Here is a 26,433-nt window from a genome sequence, read left to right as displayed (position 1 = left end):
TGTTCCAAAATATAGTTTTGTTTTATTTGTGGACTGTGGAGTGATTAAAAAAATATCTACAAGTTCCAGAGTGCCTGTAGAAAGGTCTTTTTACAATTCTGTGGTGACAAAAAGACTGTAGACTTTTCAGTTTGAAATACCGATTTATTGAAAATTGTTTTGAGTGGTTTCCATATTTAAACATAGTAAGTAAGAGGGACATAGAGCTGTATATTTATGGTCGCAGTATTTAAAACAAATATGTGTATGCCCAGCTTTGGTGGCTGTCCTGGAACACCTTGCAGGTGCTAAAAGACTTATGCATTCAATAGTGTAAGAAATAGGAAGACGTGAACAAATATGACAAATAATATCAATTTATAGGGCTTCCTGAGAGTTTTTTTCTTCCAGATTTTTATTGATCATTCAAGATACGCAAAGAAAAGATGTAAGATTATATATTTATGGAAAGAGCAAAGTAGAAGTGTGAGAAGTCCTTCGTGGGCACCTGGTAGATCCCAAATTTTTAATCTCTTTTCATATCTCCAAGCTGAAAAAAAAAATCCTACGGCTTTAAGATTTTAGGACACTAGCTCATTTCTCCAACTCGCTGGTGGCATATCCTGCTACTGTGTAGGAGGCAACATCCATTAGTTGTCAGTTCCCATCTCTCTAAGGTCAGCTGCCTCCATCGTGGGAACCAGCTGATGGCTGATAGAGGTTGATTTTTTCTTCCCTGTATGTTGTTAGCAGGATTTCAATTAGTGCAATCAAATGTAGCTGTTTTCTTAAGACCCTGTCAGTTCTAAAATAAATAAATTTGTGCTTTATGAAGCAAATTCATCACTGAGCCTAGCATTATTTTTCTTTTGTGTAAGTCTTTTTCTTAAGGATATTCGATGGTGGTTTTTTCTGACTTGATCTCTTTTAGAGTTTTCAAGTATAGCATCTATACATTTGACATTTGTATTCCTGTTTTTAGGAGGGACCTATCAAATATTGAATTTTATGTTCTATCAGCAAGTGGATTTTGATTGTAACTTACCACACAATCTATTGGCAGATCTTCAGGGTTGTAGTGAAAGACCATACTTCTTCTTGCTAACTTTCTTCTAGCAGATCAGAGAGTATTACACCTGTGAACCATAAAGGTGTATGTTATTTTTCCTTTGATCAGTTCCTGGAAATAGAAATTCCTGACTACTGAAAAGCCTATGATGTTGTAATACCTGTGATACTCTGAATTAGAGAAGGTATATTTAAATATTCTCCTCCCATCCCCATTTGTCAGGGATGAAATAGCCCAGACTGTCTTCTTATCATCTTATGTCCCTGAACTGGAATATTTACAGGAACTTGTTCTTTCTCTGTATTTGCCTTCCAAAGCTTGGCCCAAGCAATTACTTCCTTGTTAGCTGATGTCCTCTGATGTTCAGATGAAAGAATGCCCCAAGAGGAGGAAGGCATCCCCATCAGTTTGTGGTGGGCAGAGGAACAGAGAGGGAAAAGCCAATACCCAAATTTTGAAGAGTAAGTGCCATGGGGCAGTACCTGCTGAGAGTGCTTGGCTGCTCCCTTCATTTCTGCTGAGAGGCTTCACTTCTGTGCCAGTGACCACCACTTGTCCCCGAAAAGCTGGGAAGAAACTGCTTTGGCTGGTTGCTATGTCAACTGTGCTCCCTTTGCCTGCAGAACGCCAAGCACTGGTTGGTATGGCAACCCTCCTCGGAGCACCCAGAGATGCTCAATGGGGAACAGGCTTTTTGGAGATGGCACTGTGGTTTAAGTAGAGATGGAAACTCTTGTGCCAAAGGGTATGAGAGGGCAAGTAAAACCCACACAATCATACATTTATTTGGAAAACTGTTCTGTAGAATCGAGTGAGTCTTATTTCCTTAGATCTATTTATAACACCATCCATTTGTGTTTCAGTAGAGGAGGAAAAAATAGTGATAATTTGGTACAAATAATAGTGATAATTTGGTACAAAGGGTACCAACATATATGTATGGAGGCTCACACTGAAATCAATGTGACTGAGTTGCCTTAGCATTTTCATAAGAGTATTGTAGCTGCGTGCTTGGGAAAACATGTGCTATGTTTTCAATCTGTCAGTATTGTAGGGATTTTGCGTGGTGGCAGAGAGAAGCCCAAGTCAGGATCTTACAGGTGAGATGAATCTTTACTATAGCAACAGGTAGACCAAGAAGTGTTAGAGGAAGATGCTTTGGTGGACTAGAGTGGATGTGTGTGTTTCTGTGTGCGTGCTCAGGTCTCCTTCACTCAGGCTGTTCAGGAACCACGTCTAAAGCCAAAGAGGTTCTGATCAGACAGTTTTCTTGTAAAAGACTTTGCAGAGCAGTAGACTTTGGTGATTTTCTCCATTTGCTGACAACTGAATGTATGGTTTAATTATTTGCTGACAATTAAATGTATGTGTATTGGGCAAATCAAAATGTCAACAAGTAAAATATAATGTAAAAATATAGGTTTAAAGCACTCAACAAGCTGTCCGGGGAAGGGGTAGAATCACCATCCCTGAAGTGTTCGAAAGGCACGTAGATGTGACACCTGGGGATAAGGTTTGATGGTGAACGTGGTGGTCTTTAGGTTAATGGTTGGACTCGATAATCTTAGTGGTCTTTTCCAACATTAATGATTCTGTGATTATAAATTTTTTTCTTTAATAAAATTTTTCTTTAATATGAAAGTTGCTGAAGCTATTAGAGAATTTTGAATGTGAAGAAAAATGTTTGTGTGAACATCTCACACAACTGAATAGCAGTGCTGGTAAATTCTGACTTCCTAAGGTTAGCCTTTCTGAATACAGCTTTATTAAATCCATATTTAGCTATCTGAATTAATGTGTGCATGAATCTCTTTCTCAGGTCTCTTCCATGTATGGTAGGGGGACAGATTTTACAGACATTTTGTCAAAATAGGTTTCATGAGTTTGGCTTTGCAATTCACTTTGGGCTTATTGGGAAGAATATAAATCATCAATGCTGCAGAAATAGCTCCTTATACTACAGCAGCCATATCTAATTTTTGAAATTATATGGATGGTGAGGGAAGTGACTTTGAGGTTTTAGAGTCTAAGGCATGGATTTTCAATATATCATTTTATCCACTGAATGAGTATTTACTTTATTAATTAATCAAAATTAAATAATCCAAAAGCTGATGGTGATAGTCTCGTTTATCTGTTGGTCAAGAAAACAAGGATGTGAATTTACATCCAAATGCAAATTTAAAATGGAAATCTGTATTTCAAGTCGACACAAGGCTGTCTTCCGAGACAGTGAAAGTTCTAGTAATTTTCAACATATTTATTAATTTTGCATGAATAACTTCTTTTGCTAAACTGTCATGTTAACAGTACTCCATCGTAATTGTTAATTGCAGTGTTTACCTAGCAGTAATTTTGAAAAAACACATTTCTTCAGCTAATGGAAAACTTGTAACATCCTCAATAACATAATAAAGTAAGACTCTAAGCTGATAATCAATTTTAGAGCATTATTGCTGCTATAATTATGTTAATTTGATTTGGATGAGCAAACTATATTTTAAAATTTTTCTTTCCCTATTATTGAGTGCAGGAGAGAAAAGCTAAAGATAACAAACCCTGTAATAGAAAACAAATTGTTTGCTTTTAGTATTACAACACATTAGTATTTCTCATTCATTCGTCTTAGAGTCAATGCATTAGGTACTGTACATCAGCTGTCTGAAGTGGCTTTGTAGGAGCGGCTTAGTTGTGCTTCCTACGTGGTATGTTCACTCCATGAGAGTGTCTGGAGAGACAAATACCATGTAGGCAATGCTTAAAAATTTCTTTGTACATGATTAGCATATACAGTATTTGTGAGTCTCTATAATTCTTGCTTAAGATGTTTTAAAATCACAAACAATACACATGATATATCAGTTGTGATATCAGCCTGTTTATCGTCATATCTAAATGTCTTCCAAAGTATTATCTACTATTTGAGTTTTTTTAATTCAGTTTTCCACTCCCCTTCCCCAGGGAAAACTAGGTTGAAAAAAACACCATCACACCTTTTTGTGTTCCTTTCCTTCTATTAGTGGCATTGTTGCCATGATAAAAATTCGAGGATGCTCCTCGCTGTCCTTTATCCTTGTAGGATGTTCCAAGGTCTTTGAATACACAAAAGAAAGATCGTGTTGCCTGTGTAGTTCAGCTTTTCCCATTTTGAGGACATTTCTCCTGTAGTTCAGAAGCACTTTGTATGTTGCCCGTCAGGGCTTTGAGTGATTTTTTACCATGCTTGACCTGAAGCATCTTATTACTGTGAACAGCTGGAGAGGGGAAACGTTGAATGTTGCCTGGTATTGTTTGGGGGAATAAAATATGTTTTATAGAGGTCTTTGATGCTGAGAAAATTGTCCACTGCTCCATGCGGTAGTTAGAATTTCCTAAAGCTGGCAGCTCTGTGTTGTCTTTGACAACACCCTAATGCAGTAGCTGTAGTGGGATTAATCTTTTCCAGCTTTGGACTAGCTCTTGACCTCTATATCATTGTAAGCTCCCCTGGAGGGAGGTGAGCCTTAATAAACTTCGTAGACTACTTAATAAACTTCGTAGACTACTTACTGAGAGGTAAAAGTTCATCTTCTCATTTTACCTGACAAATACCTAGTGCAGTTTTTTCCGTTTCACGCTCAAACCATTTTTGCATTTTTCTTGAGTATAGGGAAAAACTTCCTTTATGGGTACAAAATCTTGAAAATTAGTTAATCAAAGAATTAGAACATCCTTATGGGTTTTAATAAGCTTACTTTCTGCAGGTGGTGATTTAGGTAGAGCCACCCTAAGGAACTGGCCTTTCCTGCTCATTTACTGCTCCTTGCACAGCCAAGCAGTTTCAGTGCAGTTCTAATATGACTTTGCTGCTTTTTGCTTTGAGGTGATTGAAAAAAGTGTGATGGTAACCAAGCATGGTTCATATTAATTCTTTCTGTCATCATCTTCAGAGCAGGTCAGGCTGACAGAGCCCAAACGTACAGTGATCCTTCAAGCTGTGGGGTAACACAAGTGCTTTCTTGGGTACTCTATTTCTGTTTGAAGTGCACAGTGGGGTTACTCTTTTTTGAAAAAATAATTTTTGGGGTATCATTGCTTTCAGTACATGCAAATATAGTCATATACATAGACACATAGAAGGTTTTTTTTACATTTTAATTTAAAATTAAGATGCTATAAGAAGTGAGGGTTAATAGGGGAAGCACTAGTGAAATTCTTATCTTAGAGGATGTGTTTTGGAAGTTTGATTTTCATTCAAGACACTGGAAGTTCCGGATGTTTGACAGATGTTGCTGATTCTGTGTGTAATTTGTAAACTTCCTTCTCTGTTGTTCCCTGATATAGTAAATGTTATTATTTAAAAATAAAGCAACAGACTATTAGTGCTTGTATTGCTACATATGTTTTACTTAGCTAATTAATTACTCCACTCATTAGATGTTAACATATATTTTGTCTCAAGCCAAAGGAAAAAGGAAGCTAGCCTGAAGCTCTCTTCTTTTCAAATTAATTCCTCTTATATTTTGGTGCTGGCCAGTTCACTTCTTTCAATGCTATGCTGTGCCATCACTTTTCTTTATTTCATTTTTTAGCATTATTTTGTGCATATACTGTGCATTTACCTATGGTGAGCTCTTGATGTACTCCTCATGTGTCCACAGCTTTTATAATACCTAATTTCTTGACATTGATGTGCAAACCATTATAGAAGCCAGGCACATAGCAAATTTTGAATGTTAATAGAAACAAGCTTTAATTAAGGCAAAACGGAGCGGGTAGAGGATATTTGTTCTAATGCATTAGCATTAGAAAACTGGTTGCATTGAACATGAGGAGAGAGGTGGTCTCCCTGACTTGCTAATGGGAGTGAGGCAGGTGCACCCAGTGTAGCATGCACCTCATTCACTGATGAGCAGGGACCATTAGTCCCACTGAAGAAAGTGGAGCACAAAAATGGAGCACGGTTCTCCTGAGCAGTCATGTCAGATTTGAAGTTTGACGGATGAGATTCCTTCCAGGCAGTTCCACGTGGGCTCTTCTCTCCCATCACGGGGCTCTTTTGTTTTCAAAGGTCTCCTATTAGTTTCTTAAAATGGGAACAGCTTTTCCTTGATATCTATAATGATTTATTTTTCTAAGCAATTAAATTTGATTTCTTTAAACTATAGCAGCTCCCTCATTAAAGAGAATGAGTCACTGAATCAGAAATGCAAAGACTCTGAGCGTGAAAGTTTCATATGATTTCAAGGAAAGGCTGTAGGGCTTGAGGGAAGCAGGGGCAGGAGCACTGCCTGAAATTGGATTGTCTCCACATGAAACCCATTACAAGAATGGACTGTTCTCAAAAGCTGTGCTTAGAAAGCTTGAGCATCCTTTTCCCAAACAAGCAGCAAGCCTGAGGGGTTTTGCATCACCAGTTTGTAGAACCAGATGCAAATGCAGGTATCCTGTGGCTTGCACACCTGCTGCTAAATATTTAAATGTGTTTGGAGATCACATAAATTTCTCAGGGTTTTGTGAAGAATTTCATGAAGGGTTTTATTGTTTAGAGCACTTCTGTAATTTGAAAATCAGAGTTTTAATGGCCTGTACTTTTGGTGTCATTTTTTTCATGTGATTATTTTTTCAGCTTTGTTGGCACATAACTTTAAAATGTTCCCAGACATTTATTTTTTCAATGTTTTATAATATCATGAAACTAATGAATGAGGCCTATCATCTAAGCTTTCAAAGTGTTTCAATGTAGTGTTATTATGACATGGAGAAGTCAAGTTAGCAAATTCTGAAATGAATAAATAAATTTAAAATGGATGTTTTAGGCTTCTGTATCCATGTTTAGGCTTTTACTTTAGTGATCACAGTTCATAGCAGACACCATAAACCTTAAAACTGACAAAATTATGAAAACCAAGCATTCACATTAGTGGGATCTTACTACAATTTACTATTCTTCTAGGTACCAATGTAGCCTGTTGATGAGAAAATATTTATGTAACTGCAAGATGCAGTCTCACACAAAGTCACATGTATAATCAACATATTCACAGGTTATTTTTCAGACAGCTATTTACATATTGCTTTAAAATACTTCTAATGTTTTTCCATTCATCTATAATTTTTAAAAATGGAGAAGATGGCAGTATTTACCTATTATGTCATTTATCATTCCACAAACATGATAATTTTGAGTAGTTGTCACAGGAACTACATGAGAAAAAAGGTGGAGCAGGACAAAAGATACTGATACTAGCTGAATTTGAAATGGTCCCTTAGTCTAGAGTGATACTTGAATTATATGAACTATTTATTAAGTGATAATGATCAGCAATGATGATCATCATCACTGGTCTACTCTGGCCTCCAATCGGGAGGTCTGGAGACACACCATCTATAACGCTGCTGCTTCCTTTGAGAAAGCATGCAGGATCACTCTCGAGGAGAAAAGACAACGCAGAAAGAACTGTGTCTTGCTGATACCACCTAAGGAGTCCTTCTGCTGTGCCTTTTGCAACTGGACTTGTCTATCTCGCATTGGCCTTTTTAGCCACCAGCGTGCTTGTAGCAAATGTGGGTAGAGCCCTTCCCAAATCTTCGTTCGCGAAGCCTCGCCATGATGATTAAGTGATACAAATATTCAATTTTTATTAAGTGTTTAAAAATATTAAATTTAAATCAAATCAACAGCAAAATAAACTATTAACAGGAAAAAAAAGTTATTCTCCCAGTTACACATAGTATGGTTGACTGTTGTGCTTCTCTTTTTTTTTTCCTCACCAGGATTACACTTTGACGATGTATTTTCAACAGTACTGGAGAGATAAGAGGCTGGCTTATGCTGGGATACCTCTGAACCTCACGCTTGACAACCGGGTGGCAGATCAGCTTTGGGTGCCTGACACTTACTTCTTAAACGACAAGAAGTCATTTGTGCATGGTGTTACTGTGAAGAATAGAATGATTCGCCTTCACCCGGATGGAACAGTGCTTTACGGCCTCAGGTCTGTGCTTCCACAATGAAGATTTCATCACTGCTGTTATGTACTGTTGATGTTTTCTTCCTGGTACAAGGTTATTACAAACATTGGCTAGTGTATTATGTAACCTTCCCTGTAACTCTGAAAGATGCCCGTAGAAAACAAATGACAGACTGGATGTTTCTTAATTTTGCCAGAAGCGCCTTCAGTCAGGTTTTATCTGTTTCTGTAGAGTCACCATATATGGAAAGCCCACTGGCTATAGGAAGCAAAAAGGCACATATTAATTGTAAACCTGAAAATTTTGTCTAAAATACAGGGAGTAAGATTGAATGTGGCTGCTTATGTTGTCTCTTGGTGTGTCTGTAGTCAATTAAAAAAAAAGCCACAAGTAACCCTGGTTGAGTGGAGTAGCCACAGCTAAGAACATGACTATGGGTACCTTTAGTGATTTTTTCAAGCAGGAATCAGCACTGCAATGTGTTATATTTCAAACCAGAGGTACAGTGTGACTTTGACACCTATGTTTTCTTTGTTTTCTGTCATAGCTTTTATGGTTAGGAATGCCAAAATATCCTTTCCTTAATAAACTTAACTACACCAGCAAAGATCTTAGTGAAAGACTCAGTGGTATCAAAAACCTGCTTTCTTTCAATACGTTGCTCCATTTGCTCCAGCAGTTTAAACCACCAAAACAAGTCTGAAAGCTCCATTTCTATCATTGGAAGTTTCTTGTGTATTTAAGCAGAGATTGGTGCATATAAGTAGTGCAGGATAAAGAGTCCCTTGTATAAAAATGAATGAGCTCTGAAAAGTGGTGCAGGTGGATTATATATTTAATATCATTATTTTACCTGCTTCTGTTTTTTATCAACAGTCGAACTTTTTACCTGACTGGAGTTTTGGCCCCTCACCTCTTCAACTTCTATTACATATCACATATGGGGTAGAATTGGATCTAGAATCTTTTTAGACAAAACAGAAATAAACTCAACCCATTATGAAACTTTAAAGAAGTTTAGAATGTTGTCTCTGTAATTAACTGGTTTTAGCAAAAGGAGGCTTTTGTCTTGCATGGTATTGACCTGGTATGGAACACTACGGGTTTAGGATTCTTTCCACAAGTGGTTAAATGTAAAAAAAAAAAAATGATCCAAGATATATTTGTTTCCTTTATGCCAAGAAACATCCCCACAACATAATAGAAAAGTAATGGAGATTAGAACTCTTCTGATCCTAATAATATGTAGAAGTCTTTCTGTTGCACTCTAAAAACATTTGGAGTCGTTCAGGTGAGGATTATCTGTCATAGAATAGTGTATTTGAATAAGTTAGCTTCCTCTTCTGCAAAGTGTAAGTGTCCACAGGCAGACTGCATTTCACATAATAGTATTTGCTTAGCAGGGTTTTTTCACCAATTGTGCATGTGTGACAAACTTCTTTCCATTCATTTTCTCTGAAAGCATGTAATATCCAGGGTCAGATATCCAAAGTGTGAAGCAACTGAGTTACATAGTGAAGAATGACTGTCTCAAATTAATCTTGGCAAAATACAGGACACTGTGATCAAAAGGAAGGAAATATCTGAGCCTTAGCTCTGCTGATTTAAAGACTTGTGCTTTGTGTTGCTCTACTGCTACCCTGTCTTCCTCTCTTGTGGCTTCAAAGCATCACAATGGCATTGGGCTCAAGCTGCAATCCAGAGGCAGTGTGAGTTGAGGCCAGAACTTGGAGTTTTATGTGCCATAAAGCACAGGGTCACTCAGAATAATAGGGGACATTTTGGAGGGTTGCAACCAATTACAGAACATCCACAGAGCAAAGCAGTTCCTCGACACATATAATTGAAAGTGATCCCAAGGCCACACTAGGTCTGTTTTCTCTTCTGAACAATGTGGAATTTATCATAGTTTTGAAAGACTTCAGTTATCCAAAATTCCTCTCTGCTTTAGAGAAAGCAGTTTGCTACTGCAGCAGAAGTCTATGATAGTGGGGCAATGGTTTGAAGTTCAGCACATTTCCGAGGAATATTTTTCTTTGGGCAACACACTGCATTTGTTCTACCTTCTTCAGAACAATGTGCAAGACAAATTATGATAAACAGCTCTTTTTTCATAATAGACCAAAAAAAATTACATTATAGCCTGGGGATCAAAAACAGAGTCTGACTGCTTGTGTGTTTGCCATATATAAACCTCTTGTTCTCAGGCAGTACAATGCCAAATGTTACAAATAAATGGTGTGGAGCTATGTATGTGTTTTATTTGAAAGGACTCACATAATTATCACTTGTGTATAAAACATAAATGTTTTCATGGCGAAAAGGTTAGGTGTAATCAGTCAGACAAGGCAACTACACTTCTATTTTGAATGAATGTATTTCTGTATCAATATGAAAAGAAGATTAAGTTAGCCACTGGTATTGTGACCTAATCACATAAGAAGTACCTATATTGCTTAGACTGATTTACACTATAAAGTTCTTGTGGACATAAAATATCCTTGTGTCACTTGTGCATGCAGTGTCTCTCAGCACATCACAGGTGGGGTTCCTATACAGTGTCTCAATATAGACAAAGGCAATCAACCTGGAAATAAAGTATCAGAGAAGGATAAAATTCTATATCCATAGGAAAGAAACCAGAGTAGGAAATTATAAACCATTAAAAATATTTCCTTTGTGTCATTGCTTTCAGAATGTATATGTGTCTGTGTCTGTGTACTGCTTCATTCCCATCCCATAAAAAATAAACCTGCTCTTTTTGGGAGCATGCACAAGCCTGAGCAATTAACATTTGCTTTTGGTGTGCATTTGTGCAAGTTAAATTTGGTTGCTTGAATGTTCATTCAGGAGAGACCTCTGAGTATTCAACTCTACTTTGAGTAAATGAGATAAATCCGTTTCTATCTATTTCTAGCTGTATCTTCTTTTCTAGTGGATATTTATTAAATTAAAACTACACATTTTTCTATAGTGTAAAACATTTCTTGAGCAAGAATATGCAGTTTCTGGTACTGGAACTTGTAACACAAAACCACTACAGTATGTGAACAGACAAAACTAAAAATACATTCCTTAAAAAGTCAAAATGCAATTAATAAGTTAAGTATAATTTTGCCAGCTGTATAATTTTTTATAATTTTGTCAAATTAATAATTTGTAAGTGCATGTGTTCTGTGTGGCTGGCATTTAAAGCTAGTTATACAACATAATAGTTAAGATCCTGGTACCACATTCCCTCTTGTATCAACTTAGCTCACATGGATTATGCTGCAGGATGGCAAATGAGACCTAGGTCAGTGAAGGCATATGTACTAAAGCACGGGAGAGAACCCTCATATCAGCAATTTCCAAACATGCCTGCTTGTTTTACTTTGAGCAGTCATCAGGTGGCTCAGAAGCAAGATCCTGTCATTGCACAATCAGTATGGCTTTGTAAAACTGATCACTGCTAAGACCTTGTTTATCAATAAAGACAGATTTAAGAATAAGTTGTCTCCTCTAAGACCCTATGCTTAGTCCTAGTTTTATATGCTTAGCTGGAGCTACTAGTTGTCATCATATTGAGGAGACATTCATAGAGTCATAGAAAGCTTTTTCCCAGAAATGAGATCATCTCATTCCAACCTTCCTGTCATGAGCAAGGACACCTTTGACTAGACCATGTTTTTCAAAGCCCCATCCAACCTGGCCTTCAACACTTCCAGGGATGGGACATCTCCAACTTCTCTCGGCAACCTCTTCCACTGCCTTAGGAAAGAATAGGAAAGAATATCCAATCTAAACCTACTCTCAGTTTGAAGCCATTCCCCCTTTCCTATATACTACATGCCCTTGTACAAAGTCCCTCTCCAGCTCTCTTGTAGCCTCTCTTTTGGTACTGGAAAGCTGTTATAAGGTCTCTCCAGAGCCTTCTCTTCTCCAGGCTGAACAACCCAGATGATTAATCATCTCCATAGTTAACAACCCTGTATTCAGCCCTGTGCGTGAGGTTCCAGAAGGACATTTGCAAATGTTGGTTGCAGAGAAGATGTCCCCCTAAGCTGCAGAGCAGCAAAGGAACTGCTGTTTGTAAACTGCTCCAACCCACAGGGATTTGTGTTAAGAGGAACCAGAGCCACTCCCAGATAGCAGCTGTAGGAAGGTTGACCTAAGTATCCTCTTGTGATACAATACTTAGTACCTGAAATCCCGTGGAACTAACATAAGGGTATTCAGAGGACAGTCAGAGGGATCAGCAGTGACAAAAACATGATTGTGCCATAGATAAAGGCTGGAAAGGACAAAGATCAGCTCTGTGCCTTTCTCAGTGGCTAACGGTAGGAACACAAGTGAGAAGATACGCTGAGGACAGGTGCTTGAGCTCTTTCCTCTCCTAGCTCATCCACTGCCTCTGTGCTCGTACAAATGTCTCTCCCTCTGCAAAGAAATGATAATATTTTCTTGTAAAAAGCACCTTCTTGGTCAGAGAAGGGTGGCCTCTGTTGTCCTTTGAGATAGTTATAGTGGTCTTAATCACTTTCTTTAGATATTACGTGGTTATTCATCTGGAATGATCTATATGCTAAGGATAAGAGTTCTTTCCTTCCTTTTCTTTGAGATTGGATAAAACATTCATAATAACAACATGGGTTTGTGGGTTTTCTTTAGTGTGAAAGAGATGAAGAAAGGCACCTAACTACTTTCTTCTCTTGAAACATTGCCACAGAATTTTAAAGTAGTTTATCAGATTAGAAGATTAGATTCTCTAATTTGAAAAGATTAAGGGATAGAAGGAAGAACTTCAAAACAGAGAAAACACACAAACAAAATCTTAATATTGAAGGTTCCAGCTTTTAGAGGTACAGTCAGGGCATTTTCCCCTCTTGTATTATTAGCATAAATTATCACCAGAATATTATTTGTTTAGGAACAAACTGTGTGCAAGGTCCATGTCTTGTTTATATCAGAAAAGGATCGGTATGGAATGGACCTAGTCAGGCTCAGAAGATAATTTAATGTAAAATTTATATAAAACCATTATAAAGACAATGATGCATAATAATGTACATACTCTTGATGAGGGCTGCGATTCAGAAAAATACAGAAATACACTGCAGACTAATTATGAGCATATGGTTACATCTGTCTAAAAGATAGTACAAACACGTAAATCCATTAATTTAAAAATGAAGTGCCAGTGCTGTGTGAAGCTGTTAATATAGTTGTTCTGGTTGCTCATGTGTGTTGTTGACACTCCTGATAATAAGAGGGTGAAAAATGCTGGTTCATCAATAGTGAAATGTTTTGTAAAGTCATCCTTAGGGTGCTAAATTGCTAAAGAGGCAGAGAAGCAAAAATGTGTTGTTATTTTAGGAGAAAATTTAAAATTCAATACAGAGCTTCATAACAAAATCCTCTTTAAATTTGAAACCTAGACAAGTCTCCTCAACTTTGAAACAAAGCATTTTCCTGGATTTAAAGCTATTTTCCAACATTTCAGAATTTTTTTTTTCTAGAGCTGCCACAAAACCAAGAAATCAGTTATTCACACAGCTCTAATCATTTTGACATTTGTAGCAGACCTTCTTCACTTCACATTTTCTGTTATAGAATCATATCTTTTAATCTCAGTAAATGTTCGTGTAATATTTGCATATATGAATAGGTCCACTGAACTCCAAAGGGACTGGTTGTGTAAGGGTAAGTCACAGTGAGTTGTTCCATTGAAAGTCACTGTAACTGCTGTTGTATTAAGCTGCTGCTCAATGAAAAATATGGACCAGATACTCAGTTATTGTAAGCTATTCTTCAGAGAGTCCTCACTTTGAAAGATAACACCATCACCAAAACCTGGATTACTGACTATATAGTAAAAGTATTTGATGTTTGTATTTCAGAATCACAACCACTGCTGCTTGTATGATGGACTTGAGAAGATACCCATTGGATGAACAAAACTGTACTCTGGAAATAGAAAGCTGTACGTACATAAAAAAATGCGTGTAAAATCTAGTTCAAGTGCATGGCAGTTTTCCTTTTATAGGAAATGTAATATTTGCACGTGTGTCTATAAACACTGTGAATCATGTAATTATCACCATTTGGATTTTTTGTTTGTCTGTTTATTTGACATTAAAAATATAAGGATTCACCCGTTTCTAGATAGATGAATGCATCCTAGAAAAATGAGTTTAGGACAGAATGAAGTCATTTAGTATTCCTGCCTGACTTGGCAGAGGTAGTGACTGAATGCTTATTTTTGATAGAAGAGATGAATATTTGTATTTTAACTAGATTCATTTTCAAGAGACCAAACACTGCGATACTATTTTCTTTCAGTATGCTTTATTTTGCATGGATCATCTTGCTGCAGGACACCCCCTGAGCCTTCAGATTGACCCCATTTATGATTTGCAATTGTGTCCCAAACAGATTGTGTCCCAACAGATGTGTATTTGCGCTTCAGGAGTTCCTGCTCCATTTCTGCTGTTGGCTGGAAATTGTGGGCTGTATACAGGAAATACTAGTATATATATTCTATATTCAGCTGTAGTCCTCCACTACAGAAGCTAATGGAAATGGTACAACTCACACTGTTTAGTGTGAGTGGAAAAGGTCTGCCTCAGTTATGTTTCTCTGTATTCACTGAATAATCTGTCTTCTTTTGGTGATTAGCAGCATAAATATACAATTGGTTTCAGAATTAAATAATAAATTAGTCTTAAATAATGGATAGTGTTTTCTTCTCATTCCTGAATATTATGTGAGTGATAAAAAAAATAAATAAAATGAAAACAGAGTATTTTGCTTAAAATTCCTGGGCAGACTGTAATGGCACAGCTATTCGGGAGGCCTTCCCACAGGCAAAATACGATACAGCTCTCCAGCTGTTCCAGTTCTTTTCATTGTCTCAAATGACAGGCTGCATGTTTGAAGCTACATTTGAGTCTGCTGTTATTTCTGACTTACTCTCCTGCTTTGCCTGCAGATGGTTACACAACTGATGACATAGAGTTCTACTGGAGAGGTGGAGATAACGCAGTCACTGGCGTGGAGAGGATTGAACTTCCTCAGTTCTCTATTGTGGAATACAGACTGGTGTCAAAGAATGTTGTCTTTGCCACAGGCAAGTATTGCCATTTGCTCATTTAGTGTTTAATTTCTTTGTGTCTGAAATTTACTGTTGTATAAATAATAATTAATCATTATTACTAATCACGATATGTAGTCTGTATTGCATGTTTGTCTAAAGAAATTACTTGACAAAGCATGGAGGTAGCAGCCCATGAAATGTCATTCCTGACCTGCATTTAATGCTGCATTCAGCTCTGGGGCCTCCAAAGTAAGAAGGACATGGACCTGTTGGAGCGAGTCCAGAGGAGGGCCACACAGATGATCAGGGGGGTGGAACACTTCTCGGATGAAGACAGGATGAGAGACTTGGGGTTGTTCAGCCTGGAAGAGAGAACGTTCTAGCAGCCTTCCAGTACCTAATGGAGGCCAGGAAGAGAACTAGGGAGGGACTTTTTACAAAAATTTTTAGTGATAGCACAAGGGGGAATGGCTTCAAACTGAAAGAGGGTGGATTTAGATTAGGTATAGGAAGAAATTCTTTACTGGGGCAGTGATGAGACACTGGGTTGCCCAGAAAAGTTGTGAGTGCCCCATCTCTGGAAGTGTTCAAGGCCAGATTATATGGAGCTTTGAGAAAGCTAGTCCCATGGCAGGGACATCTTTGTTAATCTTTAAGGTCCCTTCCAACCCAAACCACTAGATAGTCTTTAACCCAAACCACTAAGATAGTCTTTAACCCAAACCACTTAGATAATCTTTAAGGTCCCTTCTAACCCAAACCATTCTATGATTCTATGATTCTGTGATTTCTTGTTTATTTTTCTTTTTCGTGTGTTTATGTGATACTTAATTAGACATCTAAATATCTGTGATCTAAATAAATAGGAAGTCATTCACCTCTGAATCATGAGTTTAAATGTACCTTACAAGGTTACTGATCTGCATAAATATGTTTATGGTCAAAAAGCTACCAATTTATAGGTCAAAAAGCTACCAATTTTATAAACACCTCCCTGCAACTTATCAGTGGATGTTTGTTTTATTGTTGTATAGTGAATGTAATATCTTTTATATCTTGATTTGTACTGTGAGTATATAGTACTGTATACATAGCCAGTGTGTTTGTCGTCATAGTTAAGATGCTAAAATTAAATTCCCGTGTTTTCTGCTTGTTTGCTTGAAGGTGTAATAAAAGTTATTAGTAAGTCACAGCATCGCATGTCTTCAGATAACAAGGTACAGTGTTGATTTACATATTTGATATTAGACACCAGTATAGGAAAATGTTGTTATGTTTGACAAGACCAAAGCAACACAGAAAGCCATCAGCACATGTGGGGCCATTATTTGACTCATTATTTGGGACCTTCAGATTTTCAGTGCTCTTCAGACCACAGGAGTGTGCTGTTCCATCTGTCCCAGCACACTCGAACAAATGAAGCACAGCTCAATCATGTTTGTAAGCATCACTTCACCCACTCTTTGGACACAGCATCTGTTTCAAAGTACACAGAAACATGAGTTGTATTTCAGAACAAAATGTAAATATTGCTGGGATTGAAATTAGTATGAGGAGATTTGCCAACTGCTGCTGTTCTTGTTTATCATTGTGAATGGAAGGGGTTTTTTTCTATAGAGAATCAGATACTCTAATCCTACATCCTTACATTCTGCAGCTACTGTCACCTTTGGCAGCCAGGGCTTACCTGCCCCTCCACAGGACTGGATATACTTTTGTAGGAAGGCTCTTTTAGATGACAGGGAGAATACAGAGAATTTATTTGTGAAGCTTTTATGACAGTCCAAGGCCACCTTTTAGTTCAGTATGAAATATTTCAGTAAAGGCATGATTTAGTAATTTAGAGATGAGAGAGAGCTGTAAAATACAGGAAAATGAGAAATCCAAAGAGATATGTGACAAATACCAAAGAGAGTAAAAACTAGGAGTATACTTTTCTGTGACTGACCAATTTTCAGAATCTTAATGGTTCTTTCCAAAAAAACTAGTGAAAGGAGTAAAAAAGTCTCATGCTTCAGGGTTTGAGATAACTTGGCATTAGGGAGTAGGATGGTATACTCACAGAGAATGGATTACTCCATGTTTCTTGTACCATTTTCTGGAACATATAATTTTTGTCACTAATGAAGGCACAATACTGAATTTACTATTACTTTGGTACGGGACACTATGAAAATGGTAGTTTATCAGTTATGAAATTCTGTGACAAGTATTTGCACGCAGAGGAAACATCACATTTGTTTCTCAAAAGCATGTTTAAATCTAAATCTGAAGCATGGTAGTGAATCCAATAGATAAAGTCAGCAGATTCCTTTCAAGTTTCTTCTCAAGACTTTCGTATGGTCCTAGTAATTAGGGTCAGTTTCTACATTTTTGCAGAAAATAAGTCAGGCATGCTTTTGGCTTTGAGGTTACTGAAGTCTCAAGAGAAGATATTAGTTCTTTGAGCGCAGTATCTCAGTGAACATTTCAGAGTTTTCAGTCCTAGTGTGCTTTGATTGAATAAAACTAAAAGAAGACTTCAGAGTCATGCCATAAACAGCTTTTGGATTAGTAATTTCTCCTGTCTTTCATGAGGAACAGTGCTGTATAATCTTGTGTAACTTATGCAAAAGGAAAAATCTGTTCCCATAATTACTACTGAGAAGCAATAAAAAGCATGGGAAAACCCCCATAGATAATGACAGAAAGTTGTGCAGAGATGCAAGATTAATGGAGGAACTGTATGCCTGTTTAAAGTATAGCATGGAAGTTAAAAATTAGCTTGCCAAATTAGCAAAATGCATCTGAAAAAAAGTATAAAAATCAATATGGACAAATGCAGAATACAGCATCTGTACAACTAATTATTCCTATCCAAATTCAGTAGAGGGAATGCCAGAGTAGACCAGGGATCTGTGCATAGAAATCTAGGGTTCCTGTTGATCTCAGACTGAACATGAGCCAATAACATCTTTTTGGGGGAAAAAAAACAAACCAACAAACAATAAAAATATGAATCACGTAATAAAAAGGAGTCTGATTTACATTGGTAATGCTTGAGCTTAGTATTTGTGGTCAAGGGTAGCACTCTTCAAGACAGTTGTGGAGCAATCGAAGAGGGTCTAGGGAAAATAAGCAAGTGTCAGTGAAAGTCTAGAAAATGGCGTATCTGAGATTAGTGGACAAACAGGTATGGTCATGCCGTTTAAAAAGGAGAACACTTGGTTGAGAACTAAATAAAATTTTTAAGTGTCTAGGAGGTATCTGCAAAGCCATGCACAGTAGCCTGTTCCCTTTATTCATGATGGAGAGCAAGTAGTTTTTAAATTGCTATGAAGAAGAAGTATCTGGTTTGATTATCCTTCTAACACCAGCTGAAGGCCATACAGGATACCATAAGATATCTAAAAAGGCACTGGATCCCCATGTGTCAGTAACCGAATTAAGCCCATAATGGAATAATACCAAATCAGTGCTGCTAATGGAGTCTGAAGAGCTACTGAACTCACAAACAACTATTGTGTAAAGTGAATACTCTTAAGATGGTATTCAGTTGCCTAAACATAAGTATCTGGTGTGTGGCGTTTGAGCTTGGCTCCCTGCTGAGTGCCCAACACCACAAGGAAAGCCCTTCCCCCCTCCCTTTTCTTAGGAACACAGGGAAAGGAATTGGAAAAGAAAAGCTACAAAAAAACCCCCGATATGACAAAACAAAGCAGTATATATATATGTATTTACATATATTACATTTATATACAGTTACAATACTATATACATATAAAAGAGAACCCCAAACACCCCCAAAAAGAAGAAAAAGGAAAAAAACCAGTCAATAAAAGCTAGCAAACGAAATCTCAGTACTTTCCTTGAGAAAAGCAGAAACGTCTTAGTCCACAGTCACTGCATCTGCCTCTTGAACTCAGGTAGAAGGCCGCGGCCTCTCGACAAACCACAGCCCCACACCCCCACAGCTGGAGGACCCGCAGGGAGAGCTGCTCTCTCCAAGTACGCCAGAAGAGAGGAAAAAAGAACCTCCTCTCCCCTTCTTATTTATACGTTTGCTTACGTAAAAAATAGGATGGAATACTGGGACATAGGTACTTCCTTGATTTTGAGCTGGTTGCCAGAGAAGGCCTAGACCAAACCATTACACTGTTGCTTCTGGGGAAGCTGTAGAGCATCCTGGTTAGCAGTTAGGCTGCTGTTCTGGAGTCTTACAGCCTTGTGTTCTATGTCCACAATCGAGTAATTCAGTATTGATTACTTGACTAGTATTATGTTCTGCTCTTCTCTAGCCTATCACATCTCCAATGGCATTAAGCATCTCTGTATAGGCAATTAAATCACATCCTTAGAATCAGCTGGCAAATCACATCCTTAGAATCAGCTGGCTGTAAGTCTAAATCTCCATGGTTTTGCACTGAGAGCTTATGCTCCATCCATGTGCAAATATTTGCATTTAAACACCTGAAATGTAGTGCTAAACCTGTGAGCTGAATCTGCTTCCTAAATGATTGTTATCCAGAAATGCTAAGATATTAAACAGGAATGGGGATATGTAAAACACCACCTAAAATCTTCAAGTCACGTAGCAGTCAAAGCTGTATTAGCAACTTGTTGGTAAGAGGAGGGTAATCTTAAAAGATTTGAAAATTAAATATTTGCTGTATTCTGAAAGATCAGTCTGTAAAGTGCATTTCCAATTAGCCAAAGAACCTTCCCAGAAGAACATATTAAAATAAGAATTCTGAAACTGACCAACTCTGTTATCTTGTTTCATACTTAGATAAAACAGCAAGAGACTAATTTAGCCTTGAAGCCAGATATTTCAGCTTGCTAGATTTGTATGAAATTGGAACAGTAACAAGTAATCTCTTTTTACCAAGTGCCCAAATATATGAAAGAGGAATATTTGGGGCTCAGTTGTTGAAGTATTTATTTTCATGCCTGCATTCTCAGTACTGTTAGATTTAAATACTTCCATTCAAATTCTGTTATTCCTATAGTATTTAAATTAGCCTATAGACATCAACATGTGATATAAGATGGAAGGAAGAATAAAAAGGCTAAACAAGATACAAGATAAAGAAACCCAAATTTTGATGGAAAGTTAGCAACCAGAATTTCCTGGTAATTAATCTCTCAATGTACTGAGCTTTAATTGCTAAATCATTATCCAAGCATAATTAGGCAAGTAACTGTAATTGTTGAGCTCACTCAGAAATCAACTTATATTAAATAAATTTTACAAGACGAGTCCTTCTTAGATAAAGATCTGGACTTCCAGTCCATGAAGGTTAGGACCTATCCTTTTCCCTGAACTTTAGCCATCCAGAAAAGAGGTGGAATTAAGTAGGGGAAATAAAGAATGGACCTTCTTTTAATTCTTTTTTTTGCCACAGATTGCTGTGGCCTTTTTGCTGGAGGTGAAATACTACAGCAGAGATGGCAGGCTGGAGGCAGGGCCAGTAGATAATTTATGAAGACATAAGAGCAATACAGATGAAAGTAATACAAATTTTGTAGTCTCAGGGAGAGCTACCTAAAGGAGAACCCTCAGTGCATAGTATGAAAAAAACCAAGGCTACCAGTTCATGCTTCAATTTCAACCTGAACTATACAAAGATTATACTATACTTTATAAGATCATATAGTATAGAAGTATACTATACAAACTGAACTATACAAAGCTTCCCTACCCATGTAGGGAATTGTTGGAGCTACATGATCTTTAAGGTCCCATTCAACCCTAACTATGATTCTATGATATGATTCTATAAGACTAAATTATTTCAAAATTTTCTGAGATACAGACCTGCCAATAAAATTCAAGCTTGTAAAATTACCACAAAACAGGATGACATTCCATTTACCGTTGTGAAACTGAGCAATGTGTCACCTCCAGTAAGCAGCTGTAATGCCAGTAGGACTTTTAGTTAGATTGCCCAGAAGCCTCAAATCATCAAAATCTACCCTAAGACTTGCAGGGCTTGGATTCATCTTGCTCTGGTTTATCGTGAATATAGTTTCATTGTCTACATTTGAACTAGGTGTCCTAGTTTATCAGAATCTTTTCCATATAGTCGGTGGAGTCTGGAGACAAATTCAGTACACCCATAGGAGTCCATTTTAGGAGGAGATGGATAATTTTCTAGGTTTCCTTTGCTAGATTGACTGAATGAACTGGAGCTTAGATACCAGGCTCATGTGTATGCAGTTCAAGTGTGTTGCTTAATCAACTGCTATTTGAGAGGGCCTAGTGCAGTGTTCTTAGTCTCCACCTGCTGATCAAAAAGATGTTGAGAGTATATCGTATGCATCAACTGCTTGCTGGTGTCTGAGATGTCATAGGGCACCTCAAAAGGACCAGTGCACAGTCAGACTCACAACTGAATCTCTCTGTTACAGTCTGGTCCAACTCTAGAGCAGGAGAACAGAAAGCACTGACAGCCCTGGCCCTGGGTATAGTTCGTAGGGTTCTAGCTTCAGGACAAAGAATGTGGTGCTTCAAACATCTTTATGTTGACATCTCTGGCCTTGAGACCAGCTGTGGAATCCACCTTTAAGGTCAGGTCTCACTAGTTTACTTAATTAAGCAGAGATGGTCATGAGGTAATGGATAATGGTCACAGGTGAAGCATTCAAGATAAATGTCCAAAGTTCACTCCATTATACTGTTTCTCAGTTTGGGATTTTGTTACTGAACATTACTGACATACGTGACACGTTACTTCTCTCCACTGTTGACACACACCTCTTTCACCTACACCATTTTCTGTGCTTTATCAATGGCAAATTTCTTCTTTCTCTGAATTTACCCAATGCATCCAGGGTCCTTGGCTCTCGAGCAACCCAAAAAGATGCTATGATTCAGTGACTCAGTTCATACTATTTAATCATAGAATAAGTATTTTATGGGAGATTTTGTGTGAGTGGTGTATTATATGAAATAATTTTTGTCAACAGAGTTTTATGAAGATTTCTTTCTGGTGCTCTACTCTTATTGAAAGAAGGTGATCGGGTCTACTGCATTTTTAATGTATTTCATGATGGCAGGGTATGCTCCTGTTTTATTTACATAGTCTGCAGACACAAGGCCATGGTAACCTTTTCATAAGAAGCTCAATGAAAAAGTTAAACTCTGGTAACAAAAAATAGAAGGCCTGGTTTCAATGAGAGAACTTGTTTTTTGAAATGAAACATTTTTCATTGGGAAATGAAGATATTAAGCAAGCTGCAGTATAAATTATTCTTTGCTGGAAATTGTGTTGACTGCTTTATCAGAAAACCTTAGTCTGATTTTTGTGATGAAATACCTTCTTCTGACTCCACCAAGTATACTTCTCTGGGTGACACTAGAAGAAATTTCATCCTGGAAAAAATTATTACTGATTGAAGTAATCATAGCAATCAGATACATCTACCAGATATTTCTTTTCCCAGTGATAGTTGTGCTGAGATTGTTTGATGAAACAGTTAAGGATATTTACACAAGTTTGATAGTCTCTAGATGCTTCTGCTGCCTAGAAACAGTATAGCATTTTTTCTGTAGTATGGCTCGAAGTATACCAAACTATCAGGAATGTGATGAAGAGAAATCTACAATTTTCTTTTCCTTCTTTCTCTCTTAGGAAATCCATCATTCTTGTGTATATGGGCAAATTACAATTTCTTAAGCTCATATACAAGCATATAAACATAATTTAAAGAGAAGTTTGTAATTTTTAATTTGTCTCTAGGTGTAATCTTTCATATCTTGCTCATAATTTGCATTAGAATGGGTGGGAACTGATCTAATATCTAGTTGGGTTCTCAACATGTGCTGAAATGTGTTTTAGAATGTTGACTAACTAGATCTTTTAGATGAGCTGTTAGAAGTATCATAGCTAAGACTGGTAGTGCAAACACTGAAATCATGAAGCTAATGTTGTGTGAATGACTACCTGTTTCTTATACAGCTGTACTCAGATTTAATCATCTTAGCATTGGGTGAAAGAAATCACAATTTTTTTTAACCGTTTGAGATTTCTAAATATATAAAATATATTCAGTAAGATTAACATCAAGTTTGATGTACACCAATTTGAAGTTAAGTAATAAGATGTTTTGTTTGAAGCATTGACATTGAGGCTCTTATTTTTTCATTATTTATTTGCTCCATTTGTAACAATCCATGAATCCTGTATGTACACACACGCACACATATAAATTCAACTTTTTTTTGCTTGAAATATTTTTGGAAGAAAAATTCTGTCTGGCTCTCATGGATGTTAGAGGATCTGGTCTGAAGTCTTTTCCTCACTGGGATTCATTACAATTTATTTTTAACACCACATGTAGCATGTTTCTCATAGTTCAAATGTAATTAAGAAGTCTCATCTCATGAACTCTTCACTGTAAATAAAAAAGTATGCACATTACTAATCCTCTCAATATAAATGCTATACAGAAAACTGTACTTGGATAAGCATTTTACTTGGAGACCTAAACATTCGTTTTTAAAAACTAACCAGTGCTCACCCATCTGTTCAGTAATCCAAAGTAACTTACTCTGTGTCTTCCCAAATACAAATTACTTGGACATCACTATATTCACTGAAAAGCTTCTTTTAATGCCAGTGAGTAATACAGTGAAGGTGTTTTCCGTAGTGTTCTGCAGATGTCATATTAACTCATAAAATGTGCATGCTTTAGTTTCTGCAGAAACTGAAGGCAACTATCCACAAGTGTCTTTTCTTCAGTATAAAAAAAATGCTGTTTTCCCCTCTCTTTCCTCAGGTGCCTATCCAAGACTCTCACTGAGCTTCAGGTTGAAGAGAAATATTGGATACTTTATTCTTCAAACCTACATGCCCTCCATACTGATTACCATTTTATCATGGGTGTCATTCTGGATCAATTATGATGCATCAGCAGCAAGAGTTGCCCTTGGTATGTGCTAAGAATGAGTGGGATATTAAAATGCCATACTGAATGTAGCCTTCAGAGGTTGCTAAAAACTACAGTGTGATGTCAGTGTTTTGATATTCCAGAATAATTTACGTCAAAATCATGTCATCCAGTATTGCTTCAAAAGTGATGTTTTCCTCTGCATGCAAGAATGAAGCTACCACTAAATCTCTTGACATGAGCTGCTCGTACAGGTCCTAGACTTGTTCTCATCAAAGTTAATGTTGTTGTCAGTAACTTCATCTAGGAGACCAGCCCCACAGTCAAGCGTGGGCTTGTAGTCCAACTCAGCGTGGGAAGACAAATATGGCTCCAAGCCTCTTCCTGAGGTCCTGGGTTTTTTAACTGATGCTGGCAGGAACAGACTTCAAGAACCATTGCTAGTTCAGCACACAGGGGCACATCATCTATAACACTCCAGCTAACCCTCAGAATAAATGGTGGGTTAAGTGCGTGTTTATGAAGCCTAAAATGCCATTTATCTCATGACAGAAAAACATGGATTTGGTACAGGTTGGTGATCCCTGTCCAAGACCTTTTCAGATCAAAGGATCCTTTAAATAAGGGAAGGTGACTAGAAAATTGTGCTGTTGACATGCTATCCAGAGGGACTTTGACAAGCTTGAGGGGTGGACCCACATGAAGTTCAACAAGGCCAAGTCAATGGTCCTGCATGTGGGTCAGGAAATCCCAAACACAAGTACAGGCTGGGGGGAGAATGGATTGAGAGCAGCCCTAAGGAGAAAGGCTTGGTGGTGTTGGTTGATGAGAAGCTTGACATGACCCTACAATGTGCACTTGCAATCCCCAAAGCCACTTGTATCCTGGGCCCATCAAAAGCAGTGTGGCCAGCAGGTTTGAGGAAGGTGATTCTGTCCTTCTGCTCCACTCTTATGAGACCCTACCTGGAGTACTGCATCAGACTCTGGGATCCCCAGCATAAGATGGTTGTGGACTTGTTGAAGTGAGTCCAGAGGGACACAGAGATGATCAAGGGACTGGAGCACCTCTCCAGGCAGGCCAAGAGAGCTGGGTTTGTTTAGCTTGGAGAACAGAAGGCTCCAGAGAGGCCTTATGGCACCTTTCAGTACGTGAAGGGGGCCTACAAGAGGGCTGGGGAGAGTCTTTGTACCAGGTCATGTAGTGATAGGACAAGGGGGAATGTCTTCAGGCTGAAAGAGAGTAGATTTAAATTAGGAGGGTATTCTTGACTGTGAGGGTGGTGAGGTACTGGAACAGGTTGCCCAGAAAAGTAGTGGAAGTGTTCAAGGCCATGTTGGAAGTGTGTTTGAGCAACCTGATCTAATGAAAGGTGTCCCTGCCCGTGACAGCAGGGTTGGAATTAGGTGGTCTTTAAGGTCCCTTCTAAGCCAAACCATTTGGTGATTCTGTTATGGTTTAGGAATGGTGTTCTCCAATTTAGTGCTACCACGAAAACCATGATGCTGCTCAATTCTGCCTCCTCCTTCACTGTGGATGGCTGGAGAGAAGAACTGGAGGCACAGAAGGCAAAGATCATGGGTTGAGATAAAAACAGCAATGAGAAAATAAAATTAACAACAGCAACAATATTAATAACAAAAGTGTACAAAGAGAGATTGATTCATATGCAAAAATGCTCACTGGGGAACTCGTGACCCAACTGCACCCACCCCACCTCAACCCAGAGAGAGCCCTTCCTTCTGGAAAAAGAATCCCTCCCCCCCCCCCAGCAGTGAGTGGTATAGAATAACCTTCTGGTCCTAGCCATGCCCCCTCCTGGCTACTGCAGAAATTAACCCTGTCCTGGCCAGAACCACTACAGATTCTATGACAATATCTCACAGCAAATACTTAATCTTTTACAGAAGCATACTCAAGCATAGCTATAGCTAAGGAAGATTAAATGGATGTATAAATCCTTATGAATACTGCTGCCTCTCATGTTGTCCCAGATTCTGTGCTTCCCAATAGCACATTCTTCCTACCCAGAGCTTGTCACTAAGTCTGTGCTAACTTCCTGAAGTACTCTTTTATTTTCTTAAAACAGGAAGATATTCCCTAGTTCCCTTCTTTTTCTGTAATGTACCATAGCAAACCCAGAATCCTACCCATGCCTATATGATTTCCCATTTCTGTACCCCATACCTCCCAAGGTGCCACAGACCAAAGCAGGCAGGGTAGACAGCTATATCTCTGTGCTTCATCATATTACGTCCTAGCATCTGAACTTGGGTAGCTGAAGATATTTTAGGTTAACTGCAGTTAATGCAGATACTGTGGATTAGCTGGGCTTGTATGGGCATGATACAATCTGGCATGACACACTCAGCAGGTCGAGTGTGTTCAGCAGCTTGCAGCTAAGTAGTAGCTTAATAGGAAGTGGGACATACAGTCCAAACATCTCTGATATATTCATAAATGAACTGGATACCAGAGTTCCACT

The 26,433-nt window shown here is 37.9% G+C and overlaps 1 protein-coding gene and 1 long non-coding RNA gene across 7 annotated transcripts in view; one reads left to right on the top strand and one right to left on the bottom strand.

Annotated features, from left to right (window-relative positions):
- The window catches only part of GABRB3 (gamma-aminobutyric acid type A receptor beta3 subunit), a 119,007-nt gene that overhangs the window by 74,278 nt on the left and 18,296 nt on the right, over positions 1-26,433 (top strand). The window contains exons 1-6 of one of the 6 annotated variants that reach the window (XM_017818474.1): positions 1,727-1,859; positions 2,095-2,148; positions 7,805-8,025; positions 13,882-13,964; positions 14,973-15,110; positions 23,838-23,990. In XM_017818474.1, the coding sequence (XP_017673963.1) occupies positions 7,820-8,025; positions 13,882-13,964; positions 14,973-15,110; positions 23,838-23,990 (580 nt within the window). In that variant the 5' untranslated portion in view covers positions 1,727-1,859; positions 2,095-2,148; positions 7,805-7,819. Of the gene's footprint in view, positions 1-1,695; positions 1,860-2,094; positions 2,149-7,804; positions 8,026-13,881; positions 13,965-14,972; positions 15,111-23,837; positions 23,991-26,433 lie in introns of those variants that run through there. The other 5 variants (XM_017818476.1, XM_017818475.1, XM_017818471.1 and 2 more) reach the window with 5 other exon arrangements.
- Positions 620-1,641, bottom strand: LOC108499044. Its single transcript, XR_001875383.1, has 3 exons — positions 1,531-1,641; positions 1,025-1,115; positions 620-715 (listed from the first exon to the last, which is right to left on the bottom strand). It is a non-coding gene; the product is annotated as an uncharacterized LOC108499044 (long non-coding RNA).

The sequence above is a fragment of the Lepidothrix coronata genome, unplaced genomic scaffold (assembly GCF_001604755.1).
Source record: "Lepidothrix coronata isolate B3197 unplaced genomic scaffold, Lepidothrix_coronata-1.0 Scaffold68, whole genome shotgun sequence".
In the NCBI taxonomy this organism is placed as follows: domain Eukaryota; kingdom Metazoa; phylum Chordata; class Aves; order Passeriformes; family Pipridae; genus Lepidothrix; species Lepidothrix coronata.
The sequence above is the reverse complement of the archived record's forward strand: the minus strand, read 5'-3'. Positions and strand labels throughout refer to the sequence as shown.